Source organism: Hyla sarda, chromosome 6 (assembly GCF_029499605.1).
Source record: "Hyla sarda isolate aHylSar1 chromosome 6, aHylSar1.hap1, whole genome shotgun sequence".
NCBI classification, from domain to species: domain Eukaryota; kingdom Metazoa; phylum Chordata; class Amphibia; order Anura; family Hylidae; genus Hyla; species Hyla sarda.
In genome coordinates this window covers 84,564,768-84,579,242 of record NC_079194.1, presented here as the reverse complement: position 1 = coordinate 84,579,242, position 14,475 = coordinate 84,564,768, and the positions used below count along the sequence as shown (strand labels likewise).

Genomic DNA, 14,475 nt, shown 5'->3' with positions numbered 1-14,475 from the left:
GCACCCGCATAGAATGCGGGTGCTGCAGGGAGATTGCGGGGGTCTCAGCAGCTGCCCCCCCGCGATCAGACATCTTATCCCCTATACTTTGGATAGGGGATAAAATGTTTTTGCCCGGAATACCCCTTTAAATGATAGATCCTGGATGGATCCCTTTTGAAGTCACTGTCTGGATCCATATCTGTCATAGTTTCATGGATTCAGTTATAAATGGAATTCCTGCCGATAGTGTGAATACAGCCAAAATGTTATCAGCGCATAAATATTTTAGTGCAATCCACACAATTGTTACATTTCCTGCACAGTCTCAATTAATTTTTTATCATGTTCTTGCTGCTCAGATTGTCCAGGTGATGGCTTTTTCTTTTCATCAGTTTAGATGGTAGGTTATGGCAAGATGCCCACCCTAAATTTTAGATGATTTCCAGGCTTCACTCCACTATGAGTTTCCTGATAATGTTGCGTGATTATGCAAAGTCTGACCATGCCAGGTTTCTCTGACTGTCCCATTTGGCTCGCTTGTCTGAGCGGATTGCTGTGGAATCGGTTAATACAGGCTGAGAGCTGAAAACAATTAAAAATACTTGGGAATGAGCGCGTGTTCCAGTGGAGATTACCGGATTTATGTCCTGCTTTTCAATTCTTATGACCGATAACACAGATTTGCAAGTCATGAAGTTGACCACTAGATGGCAGTGACAGACAGCCGATGGGACGATCAGCAGACAATAAGGCCGTGTTCACTTCTGTCGTGTCTGTGGTTGCAGGCAGCAGAGGCTTCATAGGGCTGGAACATGAAATATGTAGTTTCCGTAATATCGCAATTTCCTCCACATCATATAACTGATAACTGGAGATAAATAGGAAGCTTATGGTTATAGAAATCAGCTATTTCTGTTTAGATGTTTTCTGAAAATAATATTCCAGTTATGTGCTGAGGCTTGTATCAATTTTTGATATATATATATTTGTAGAGACAGTTTTAGAGACCAAAAATGAAAATCCAAACATTTTGCTTTCCTTATTAACCGCATATGGGTCCTCTTTATGTATGTGTCAACATCATCATTATTACTATTATTATTATTACTACTGCTGTGTTATCTAGCCTGAATTTATTTAAGTAGTTGGTGGTAATTCCTTCCTTGGACTTGATGTATTGAAATTGGACTTTTGCTTCCTTAATGTTACAATTCCTCCTTAGAACATTGTGTAAATCTTGATCAGAATGTACAATATAAACAGATTGTCCAGTTTAGAAAATCCATCTCAAAAGGCAATAGGTCAGCTGCAATACACAAAATACTGACACTGTCCAATACAAGGAGACACATAGTACCTTTCTTTTATATGTGTTTCCATAACATAGAAAAATGTTTATATTCTCTGGTGCCAAGAGTCAAAGAGGAGTTTCCAAACCCTCATGAAGTACTCTGGGCTGAAATGCCTCCTTGCTTCCCTTCTCAAACCTGTTCCTGCTTGACTGACAGTCAGCCAGACGCCGAGCCCTGTTTCCAAATCTCACATCTGTACACAATTTGTATGCACAGCGAAGGAATGAGATCTGGGATGGGAGGGGAAGCGAGTTGGCGTTCCAGCCCTCAGCACGTAAGATGCTTGGGAACACCTCTTTGACACTCGGCACCAAAGAATAAAAGGATTATGCTGTGTTATGGAAGCACAGACAGATATATAAAAGTCACCATATGCCATCTTGTAACAGCTACAGTATCTCACATAAGTTAGTCCACCCCTTCACATTTTCCTTGAATGTGACAACACTGAAGAAATGATCCTCTGCTACAATATAAAGTAGTGTGTGTACAGTCTGTATAACAGTGTGTAATGTTGTGTCCCCCCAAAATAACTTAACACAGCCATTATTGTCTAAACCTTGGCATCAAAAGTGAGTACACCCTAAATGGAAAGGTCCAAATTGAGCCCAAAGTGTCGATATTTTGTGTGGCCACCATGGGGGAGATTTATCAAAGCCTTTCCAGAGGAAAAGTTGCTAAGTTGCCCATAGCAATCAATCAGATCACTTCTTTTATTTTGTTGAGGCCTTTTAAAAAATGAAAGAAGCAATCTGATTGGTTGCTATGGGCAATTTTTCCTCTGGACAGGTTTTGATAAATCTCCCCTAATAGGTTTTCAGCGCTGTCTTAAGCCTCTTGAATATTAAAAACAACAAAGACATGGCCTCAAATGGCAGGAGGTGCTCAACCCCTAATGCAGTTGTGCATATATACTTGGGGAGCAGATCCTACACTAGTGATCCGTTGCTAAGGCCGATCCCTAGCATAAAATGCATATAATGAAAGATTCCTGCAGCAGACCACAAGTACCACAATGACATCCTACACCAGATAAAAAGGTGTGGATGTATAACACTTAGAATAATACAAAACAGGAATATAGGTGCACTACTGTGGGAAATGTGAACAATGACATTGGCTAACCCTCAAAACTGATGTTAAAATTGAAACATTAGCCAGTATATCCTTAGATGAAGGACATACCTGAGCCCGCACACCAATGCCAAGGTTTCTCAAATGGTGCGGGACATAACACTAAACCTACCTGTGCCGTATGGGCAAAACCAGGGGCCAGTGGGCAATCACAGCACCCTCTTGAATATGGAGTCCTATTCCACTCCTCCACAATGACATCACAGAGTTGAGAACTTGTGCTCTCCCAGCTTTGGTTTGAGGATGCTGAATGGGTTTTAGGTCTGGAGACATATTTTGGCCGGTCCATCACCATTAGTGATGAGCGGCATTGCCCATATTCGAATTTGCGATATTTTGCGAATATATAGACGAATATTCATCCTATATTCGCAAATTTCGCATATGTGAATATTCGCATATTTGCATATGTGAATATTCGCATATTCGCGTATTCAAGCAAGAAAACAGAGAGGGATGGGCAACTTTTCTATTGGTTGCTAGGGATGTTGTTGATAGCCTCTGACAAGTGTATTTCCATCATTCTAATTGGCCCACAATTGAAAAGAAGGAATATGTGAATATTCACATATGCGAATATGCGAATATTCACATATACAAATATTCACAAAGCGAATATTTGCAATTTCGAATATATCAAATGTATTCGCAGAATTCACGAATTAGCAATATTCGCGATAAAAATTTGAAATACGAATATTCGCGCCCAACACAAATCACCATTACGCTCAGCTTCTTCAGCAAAGCACTGGTGGTCTTGGAGGTGTTTTCGGTCATTATCATGTTAGAATACCATCCCGTGGCCCAGGCTTCCAAGGGAGAAGATTATGCTCTGCTTTAGTACATCAAAGTACATGATGCCATTCATGGTTCCCAAAAGGATACCTCTTCTAAAGATGATGCACATGAACAGGATGACATTCAGAACTAGCCTGACCATAAGCCAATGAAGAAATAAGTGTAATTTACAGAGGCCCTTGTTCAGCTATTCCTTTCATGTGAAGATGAAGTTCTCCCTTTCAGAAACAATAATGTTGTAGAACTATTTCATCACAGCGTGGACAGGAACACGAGCAGATTGCAGACATGACTTGACTTAATTGATGACCTAGGTATAAACATGTGGCCATGGTGTAGGTAGGCCTAGCAATAGCAGGGACTAGGAATGTACACTTTGCTGGCTGACCAGAACTCTCAGCAAATAAAGGGCTATGAGATGTTTGTCTTCTGTGGTGTATATATGTACTTTTATACAGATCAGTGCTATAACTACTATATTTATGACATTTGTTTCGGGAGCAGTGTGATCAGTGAATGTTAGGACTCCAAAACATTATATGGGTTTTCTAGAGTTGCATTACTTTCCAAAATAAGCCTCATGTGTGTCCATGTCCAATAGGCACACAGCATATTTTTTAATGTTCACAAAGCATATTTTTACATTTACATTCCATATCAGAATACATATGAAAACCAACACATTACCCCTAATAAAAAAGAAAATAAGTAGAATGATCTGTAGCCGGGGTGCATATAATCTCCATTTGTGTCAAAAACCACTGCAAAATCTAAGGCACAGTGAGAGTGGAACATGCAGCAGACATCTGAGTGTATGTGTCGGATTTCTGTCTGGTATTCTTTCAAAAATGATGTTGCTTGAACATACTCGTATAGGACTTTTATTCTGCAGTCTTTAGCAGTTTATCCTTTGTAAGTTCTATATCTCATTGTTAGTTGTTGAATGGTGTTTTGAATCCAGCACGGAGGTGAGGATAGTCGAAAAAGAAAACAATTGGTACCCTACTAGAAAGTTGCACGAAAAAGATCTTAAAACAATAGCCTTGTATTTATAATACTTTTATTGACTATCCAAAATTAAAGGAATGACTATGTGCAACAAGCTTTCAAGACTACTTGGGTCTCTTCATCTGACAGGGTAAAGCAAAGGATCTAAAGATATATACACACAAATAAACAGCGCCACAATGTATATATAACAGAATAAAAGCGAATGAGCTTGGAGTGTAAATCCTTAATGAGTTCTCAGACAAGCAGTGTGAGAGCTTTACTGTCTGTAAATTGATGTTAGTTCAGAGACCTGATGCTCCTCCATGCCTCTAGCACATTCCTTAGATGTTGTTGATGTTGACATAAACCCTTACGGCAAATTTAGTCCTGTACTAAAATATTTTGAAGACTGTCATGATTTTGTATTCCTGGAACATCTTTCTCTTCAGCATTTTAAATTGCATTGTAAAATAATACATTTCATATGGTCTGTGTTGTGTTCCACGACTACAAAAATATTTAGCCACAGGTAAATGTGTCTATTAATCTTTTATTGTATGGCAATGGGATTTCATCCTTGCTTTAAAGGGGAGGTTGAGAAACAAGCCTTTTGTGGCTCCGATCCCCCAGCACAGCTGTTCCAATGGCACCCTCCACTGGTCCTCTCCACTTCTTCCTGCTCCCAATGATGCACCCTGCAGGGACTGGCTAAACCAGTGCTGACCAACTTCGGCTAGTGATTTTCTAAATGGGCAGTTCTGGCAGGGTTGGGGTACCGGCAGTAGCAGGAAGAAGCAGAGAGGACCTGGGAGAAAGCACTGTAGGAATGGCAGCGCCGGGGGATCAGGGCAGGTAAATATGGATTATTTTTATGTTGGCATGCCTAGGGGCATTGTTAAAAAATAAAAAAAATAAAAATAAAAAAAAATTTTTTATGTTTCTTTCCAGATCTTCAACAAACATTTGAGGCTTTTTATTGACAAATATATATGTCCTTTACATAAAGAGTCATTGTTAACTCTTATTTTTAAAACCAATTTGTCCTGGATATCACCTTCTGGGCCAAACCCTGACTGATGACAACCCATTCTTGCCTTATCAGTGATTGGAGTTTATCCCAATCTCTGTGTTTTTGTTTGCCCACCTGCTTTTTTTGACTGAAGGTTCTCAATGGGACTGAGATCCGGGGAGTTTCCTAGCCATGGACTCAAAATGTAAATGTTTAAATTCACCAAAACTTTTTTTATTCATCAAGCCACTTGGTGTCACTTTTGCATCCATGGTGGATAAAGCATTGTTCATCATCAATTGTTTATCACTCCTGGATCATTGAATGAAATTGCTTTTGGAGGATGTTTAGATATGATTCTTTATTCATGGCAGTGTTCTTAGGAAAAATTGTGACCAAGCCCACTTCTTTGGAGGAATAGCATCCTGACACATGTATGGTCTTATGATACTTTACTGTTGACATGACACAGGACGTGTAGTAGCGCTCCACCTTTTCCTCTCCTGTGAATCATTCTTCTAGATGTCCCAAACAGTCTAAAGGGGTCTTCATAAGCAAAAATTACTTTACCCCAATGCCTGCAGACTGTCAGTCTGTTCTTGATGGGTTTTTTTTTTTTTGGATGAGAAGTGGCTTTCTGCTGCCCTTCTTGACACCAGGTGCCTCGCTGCCATTCCTAAGAAGCTCTGCACTGGTACTGAACCATTCCCGTAGCTTACTCCTCACAAGGAGACAGTCATGGCACTTGCAGGTATCTAAACTTCCTCCAAAAGCAACTTCTTTCAATGACCCAGGACCAATTTGGTGAAAATCAATGCTTTTTCTAGTATGATTTTAGCATCCAATAAGCTTTGTAAAATGGGTATTATTTTTAGTAATGGAGTGACACAGGACAAAAAACAGATTATCATATAAATGAGTGGATTTTTCATAATTTAATCTGGGTAACTGGGTGACAACCCCTGTGTAAACTGTAATGGGTAGTCACCCATTTTTCTTAGAGACAGATATCAAGAAACAAAGGAATAGACTTTATTACATCTTGACAGAAAAGGCAATCTCTTCTATTTATTGGTGATTTACTGGGACCTGTTCAAGTTAAATAATGACACTTTGTTCCTTAATTGAGTTATCCCCACTTGCTGCTTATCGGGACTCTCTGTTACATTGAGTTCTTCATCTCCTGCTTATAAAAGGTCCTTGGTGACATTTTAGGAGGTTAGTATTAATACAAAATTTTTCAGAGTCAGATTAAATGTAGCTATTGTGGTCATACATTTCCCTTTTATCGTGCTCTGCTAGACATCAATCTTATTCAGACGGATTACATTTCATCTCTCTCATTTTGTGGCCCATGACTCATTACACATTAAAGTGACTGGTTTCAGGCCAGGAAGAATTGATACATTGTAATAAGCAGAATGTACACGGCTGGCGGCTTCATCCAAATAAAAAAAGGCCATAAAAGTGTAGAGAACGATGGACGCTCCACACTATGTATTCTGTGTAATCCTTCAACAGACCCTATTTTTTTATAGCACTCCTTTTATATATACAGCATTTGGTATGTGCAATGATGGCAGCAAAGAGGAGAATGGAATTTAGAGTGGGTATGGGCTGCAGATATAGCTGAGAATAGACGTTGGGCTGCAGAGCCATTATCTCTCATGGTATTCTGATCAGACACTGCTAGGCTTTATATTTATTTTCAGTGAATTGTAGAATACCAGGTCAATCCCAGTTTTGCGGATTTGAGAAACCTCTATACTTACTAAAGGTGATTGGCTATACACCTCGAATAACTGTCAGCCTAGTTCTAGTTTGCTCTTCATAACTACCCCCTCCCTCTACACATGCACACTCATGCATGTGTTCCCAGTTTGGAGACCTCTGGTTGCTTTGTAGGTTGAGGTCAAAGAATAAGGTATATTGAAGTTAAACATGGCCAATTCTTTTTTCCAATAACGTGCCAAAAAAGGATCGGATGAGCATTTCATACACGATAGATGGTCAACCAGTGCAGCCAAGATAGATGTGTTCAAACAATCTATATCTAGTGGGTAAGGCCTCAAATCAGAAGTACAAAAGGACAGGGTTTATGCAAATGTACATTAAAAGGATTGGCATTTTGGAGGTGGTGGATAGTGGGAGTTACATAAACCCCAAGATATGTTAATTATGTTAGGGTGGGTTCACACCATGTTTTTCAAGTGTGTTTCCTGTATACGTTTTCATTATTGAAAACGTATGGAAACGTATTGAAAAACGTATACATAGACAAATAAATCATTGAAAACCGTATGCACCCAGCGGCATCCGGTTGCGTACTGTTTGCTTGCAATACGGTTTTCTCCCGTACTCAAAACCGTACTTGACCACGGTTTTTTCTCCGGTTTAAAAACCGTACTGTAATAGCATACGTTTTTTTTTTAACATGGACGTCAATGGGAAACACACATGTATACGATTCCATACGGGAAACTGTATACGGTTTTTACTTTACACATGCGCATTTGCATCCTAAAGTCCCCACCCAAGACCCCTACCATTAAAAATGGACAACATTTTCAAAAATATGTTTTTTTTTTTTATAAACTTTTAAAAACAGTATACTGTTTAAAAACGTATACGGTTTACTTTTCCACATAAACCACAAGAATAAGTACATAGAGGGCATTTATTTATACTGGTGTTTTCTAGGTTAGGTATTAGCTTACATTTGTTGTGGTCATTTTGGCATGCATGTGACAAATTTATCAAAAAGTTGCACAGCATATGATAAATATTTCACACAGACCTCTGACCACAGATTTGCTCTACCGCACACTGCCTTTGCCTGGTGGCGGATATGTGGAGCGGAAGGCTGGACAAGTCACCAAAAGCATTTGTTAACATGTTGGAAAGTGGAAATTGGTGTGTTATTCGTGGTTTAGAGCCTACTTGCACTTTTTTCAGTAGATAGTACAATCTGCTGGCTGATATTTGTAGCCATAATGGTTGAACACCATTGGCACCTAAGTATTGCATTACCATGAATTGAATTCATTCCAACAAACTAAAGTATAAAAAAAAAAAAAAAAAAAAAAAAAGCAAGAGAAACGACAATTAAAAACCTTTCTGACATGACTAAGTTAACCCTGAATACCTTACCCATTGAAAGGATCAGATCATTTATACTTATATGTTTTGTAACAGTATAAAATCTCACATCACACAGTAATGATTTATGCAACATACCATTACTGCAACTTTGCAAAAACTTTGCGTTTCGAATGGAGGAGACCCCCTCTTCGTCAGGTTCTGATCAGAACCTGACGAAGAGGGGGTCTCCGCCCTTCGAAACGCGTTGTTCCTGTTTTACAATTGCAAATAAAATCGTCTATGGTTTTATGAACATGCCTGTACCCTGAAGGTCTATTAAGATGCCGGCTGACAGGAGGTGAGCGCCGCTCCGCAAGCACCATTTTCTCTGGAAGATCCCTGCATCTTCCCTTTTTTTCATTTATGAACACAGCTTGAAATCCTGCGCATCAAGTCTGCGCAGAATACTGTATGTGTGAATAGACCCTTAATGAATAAATGGCCACTGCAAAAAGTCATTTACACTCAACAACAATGAAGGTCAGTTGCTCTACCGGAAATATTGCCGAAAAGTCAACCAAAGAAAAAAAACATCTGCGACATTTCAGGCCACAAATTTAGACTAAAAAAACAGAAGGTAAACATGCAGATAAATTCCCTCACTATAAATTTGACCTAAGAAAAAAATGATCTGACTGACTATTATATTCAAAGGTTGTATAGTATATGTCCTAAGGGGCCCTGTTGTTTTCCGACCTGTCAGAACCTGGACCTGGATGAAGGATGCTCTGGTCATACTGTATGACTGTACTGTTAAAATGATTAAATACAATGGGGAAACTATAGAGGGTGTAAAAGTTACAGTTGCATCTAGGACCTAGAGCCCAAAAAGTTTCCAAAGCTCCATCTATCCTTTATGATCAGTACTATTTATACATGATGCCTCAGGTTAGACCGTTCATTAAATATCTGTCGATGATTTGTGTTTTTTCAGCCAGAATCATTCAGAAAATCAACCAAGATTAAACGTGACAAAGAGAAGCAGAGCTGTAAAGGATGTGGAGAGACCTTCAACTCCATTACAAAGAGGCGACACCATTGCAAGCAGTGTGGAGCAGTAAGTGTCTAATACTAGCATGGCCATGCTACACTGCCAGACCAAACAAGAGATTTGAAATACATTTTCTTTGTGCCAGATCAGTTTGCATTACATGTTTTAGGTTAGAAACCACATCCTAGAGATTGATATTTTTGATCTTAATGAAATTCAAACATAACAATTCTAACAATTTAGTATCTATGTATCTGGTTTGGAGTGCCCACTATATATTTTCTTTAGAATTATATTAGTGGCTTACAGTATGTACAACACAGATCGCGGACACCTAGACTTAAAATGGAAAAAAAATCAAATTACTGAGAGTCGGGGAGTATTGCTTTATTTTTCTGATCAGTGGGGGTCTCAGCACTGAGAACCCAGCTGATAAAAAAATGTTGACATGTGAATTTTTTTTAAATGACAGGTGGACTTTTGCATAATACAGCTTGGTACATCCTTAAGGTTGTACAAAACTGAATGACAGCACCCACTGAAGAGTATTGGAATATACTGTTCCCTCATATGCCTCCAATTATAAAGGAAATAGACTTCAACAGAAAATTATTGTGGTGTTTTACCTTAGATCCTATTTTTTTTTTTTTATTGGATCCTATTTACCAGAGATTATCTCCTGTAAAACCATTGCTTCTAACTCGGAACATGGACATTAGGCAGCATATTATGGTCCGGAATATAAAGTCATAAAGTGCTGCTCGATAAGTCATTAATACTGGTTTCATGCTGCGGTACAACTGGCCCACGTGCTGTATCCTTACCCCACCATGGAGGTGTATCAGAACACTACTTTTTGCTTCAGCTAAAGGATTGGAGTGAGCTGTATGTAAAATTGCACAAAAAGAACAATAGAATAAACTCTTAAAAGCCTTCTAAACACTATACTTGTGTTCATAATGGTCTGGGTACAGTACTGTCCTCTAAGAACTGCCTAATGCACAGTCCAGATATTAACTTTAGTGGGCGGCCTTCTGGGAAAACTTATCCACATGCATTTATATTAGCTTTGAATATCTCGCTCAAAGAGTAACTGTCATTTGGAAAAACTTTTGATTTGTCCTAGCGACAGGTCAAAAGTTTTGAACGGTGGGAGCGTTCAGACCTCCACCAATCAGGGGAACGAGTTAGGAGAAGTCCACACTGCTGCTCCCTTCCCTGCTCTGTATCATGTGATTGAGACACACTCCATAGAGTTACAAGCGAGAATGTGTCTTGATCACATGACACAAAGCTGGGAGAGAAAACACTGAGCGCGGACTTCACCTTGTTCGTTCACTTGATCGGCCAAGGTCTGAACATTCAGACCCTGCCAATCCAAGCTATTGACATGTCACTAGGACATTCAGACCCTGCCAATCCAAGCTATTGACATGTCACTAGGACATTCAGACCCTGCCAATCCAAGCTATTGACATGTCACTAGGACATTCAGACCCTTCCAATCCAAGCTATTGACATGTTACTAGAACATTCAGACCCTGCCAATCCAAGATTTTGACATGTCACTTGGACATTCAGACCCTGCCAATCCAAGCTATTGACATGTCACTAGGACATTCAGACCCTGCCAATCCAAGCTATTGGCATGTCACTAGGACATGTCAAAAGTGACAGTGGCCATTTAAGAACTTTGGGATCTTACACTTACTGCAATGGATGACATGCAATCTATAGTTTTCCATTTCAGAAAACTAGATGTCACAGCATTTTTGCACTTTTGGGGATCACAGGGCACTTACTGTCACTAACCTGTAGAAACTGTCTTGTAAGTGTATCTAAAAAAACTTAAAGGGTTTACCCAGTTATTAAAAAGGTATCTCTAGCCATAGGATAGGAGAGTAGCATCTAATCACAGGGTGGGGGCTTATCTGAATTTTGGTACCCCACCCCCTCCCCGCCCGCGATCCCTAGAACGAGGCCTGTCCCCTCCTGCTGAGCACTCTGGACTACTACACCTTGTCTCGGCAGTGATGGGCTGCTTAGTCAACCACGAGCAGCAGCGATGTCCCACCTCAGTCCGTGATTGGCTGGGCAGGCTGCTGAGACAAGGTTGTCTGGTAAGGTGGAAGCCGGCGTGCTGGAGATTGCGGGTGTCTCAGCGACTGGACCCCCCCACGATCAGACATTTATCCCCTATGTGGATAGAGCATACGTTTTTAATAACCCTTTTAAGGCTGTCACCTTTATTAGTTAATAAATCTCATATTTTAGTTTCCAGTAAAGCAATATAATGTTGGTCCCATGTCAGTTCATCTGATATTAGATTGATTTTTTTCTACTTACAGGTTATCTGTGCAAAATGTTCTGAATTCAAGCTCCTTGCAGAAAATGCACGAAATAATCGGGTTTGTAAAGACTGTTTTGCTGTGAGCTCTGCTCAGTGCAGTCCGGGAGGAGCTGACATCCCCGAAAATAAGAAGAAAGCTAATCTCGAGGTAATTTTTCCGGAGGCCACTAACTGGGTATTAATGAAAGCAGTGTGGTGCTATGGCATGGCGCCAATAATACAATTGTTTAGTACCACTTCATTAGCAGCAGACGTGCGACTAAGTTCCATATCTGGTAATTTTATTAACAAGTTTTAATGATGAATGCCAAAAACCAAGGGACAACCATGAGCAAAATACATCTGAAGCTAAATTTTCTGTATTTAAAAAAACATTTTTTAGTGTTTATTTTTTTTTTTATAATATGCAGCAAAAAATCACTGTGATGGAAAAGTGGAGGCGGTGCAGAAAGGACCCAATTAAGGTGGCAGGTGGCCCATTAGTTTCTATGGGCAGCGCCATTTCTTGTATCCTTGCTGGGTTCTATCGTTCTCTAACTATGTATCTCTAACTGGATTATTCTCATCTCGGATAACCTCTATGACAGCCTGATTTCTTATCCTTTGCTGGTGTAAAAGCAAATCTTTGTCGTATAAACTGTGTCGGATAAAGCCGCCTCTCTGCCTTGATATGATTTCTTGGATTTCATAGCTGGCGGGGTATTGTTATATAAAGACAGGACTAATAGGTTTGAATTTACTGCCCCAAATCTTAGAAAGGAGCTTGATATTTTTGGTGAATACATTTTGAGAGGGTTCTTTAGTCTCCAGGACTTTTCTGCAGTCACTAAGATGTACTATAGGTAAAGACCAAGATGGACTATAGGTATAGACCAAGATGTACTATAGGTATAGACCAAGATGGACTATAGGTATAGACCAAGATGGACTATAGGTATAGACCAAGATGGACTATAGGTATAGACCAAGATGGACTATAGGTATAGACCAAGATGGACTATAGGTATAGACCAAGATGGACTATAGGTATAGACCAAGATGGACTATAGGTATAGACCAAGATGGACTATAGGTATAGACCAAGATGGACTATAGGTATAGACCAAGATGGACTATAGGTATAGACCAAGATGGATTATAGGTATAGACCAAGATGGATTATAGGTATAGACCAAGATGGACTATAGGTATAGACCAAGATGGACTATAGGTATAGACCAAGATGGACTCTAGGTATAGACCAAGATGGACTATAGGTATTCTCAATATGCCTGTCAGTAGGTGCCTATTTTTTCCATAGGTTAAGTTCACACAGTGTTTGAATAATTGCCAGCACAGCTAAACGTAGCCATAGACCCCCCATTGTCCAGCTGATGGCCATCAGGTTGGTTTGCACATAAAAGTTTTTACTGTATAGGAAAATAGGCTGTGCTTTTTTAGGGTACGTTCACGGGCAAATGTTTGCATGGGCAAAAGAAAAGCTGTTTTGGATGTGAAAAATGTGATGATTTCCACATACAGAACAGCTATCTATCTACCTATAGAATTAATGTGGTGAGAATGTAGCCTTACTTTGTCCAGCAGGCAGTAGTTTACTAAAGTTGAGGTCTCTAGGAATCCTGTTAGAAGAAATTAAATCATTCCTATTATCGTTGACAGTCAGCTTAATGTGGGCTTTGCCAGCGGCAAATGCTATTGTCAAGACTCTTGCCGCTATTGTTCTACAGTAATTCTGCAGTTATAATAGACAGTAAATGTGCTGATGATATCTCCAACCATCACTCATGCCCGCTCATTGCTTTTGGAGAGTTATCTCAGCAGCTTGTACTGTATAAACTTTTTGTAAACTTCATAAAGGCGTCTTGTAAGCAATACTTTTAAGTGCTCGCCGTACATGAAATCACCGGCACCTCTCCCAAAGCCTCTTATTGTGAAAATAAAAGACGTAAACTTCCACATGATGACTATAAAATGGAATGAAATTCCTACTGTGCCCTAGAGGCATTTTCTAGCGTAAGAATTATGCTGATTTACTTGAAATTAGCAATTTGCACAGCTTTTTTTTTTTTTTCTTGGAGCATTAAAAATGTAAACTTCAAGCAGTTAATGTTTCTATAAGAAGAAGGGGAGGCCTGGTGCAGAAGACAATGGCACGCAGCCCATTAGCTGATTAAACTAGATCTCTCTGCTGCCAGAGTCTGCTCTAAGTACACCATAATACCCGAATCTATTACTTCATTTCATGAATCTAGTCTTATGTATTAGAGAATTGTATATACCATTCCCTACTATTCGTCTATTATTGGAATCCTTCCATAAATGAGTGGGAGCAGGGCAGGAGCAGTGAAATTATATTCCCCAGTGCTTCCCTGAGAGACTATCGGCAGACACCGGCTCCTCATACGGGTGGAAATAATCAATAAGACGCTTGCTGTAAGGAATCCCAATTTTCAGTCTCTGCTAAGGCTAAAGCCAATGGGCCCTAGAGAGCTACATCTAGCGGGATTGTACAGTTTTGCATTTAGATTATATTACCTTGCCGTATAACCTTATGGAAAGTATTGACCAGGACAAAAAAATGTAGGTTCTGATCTGTGGTAGCGGGGTGTGATGAGGGCAGATGGAATTACCCTAGGGGCAGATGGCATTAACCCCTTGTATTTGTGATGCCAGGGCATGGTTTATCCTCAATACCACCCAAAGGTATACCGCTGGATCCTGAGCTAGG

The 14,475-nt window shown here is 39.7% G+C and overlaps 1 protein-coding gene across 3 annotated transcripts in view; it reads left to right on the top strand.

Moving 5' to 3' along the window:
- Window positions 1–14,475, top strand: part of FGD3 (FYVE, RhoGEF and PH domain containing 3) — a 319,018-nt gene that overhangs the window by 276,641 nt on the left and 27,902 nt on the right. For all 3 annotated transcript variants that reach the window (XM_056524347.1, XM_056524349.1, XM_056524348.1), the window contains 2 exons: window positions 9,341–9,463; window positions 11,746–11,895. In XM_056524347.1, coding sequence (XP_056380322.1) covers window positions 9,341–9,463; window positions 11,746–11,895 — 273 coding nt within the window. The remainder of the gene's footprint in view (window positions 1–9,340; window positions 9,464–11,745; window positions 11,896–14,475) is intronic.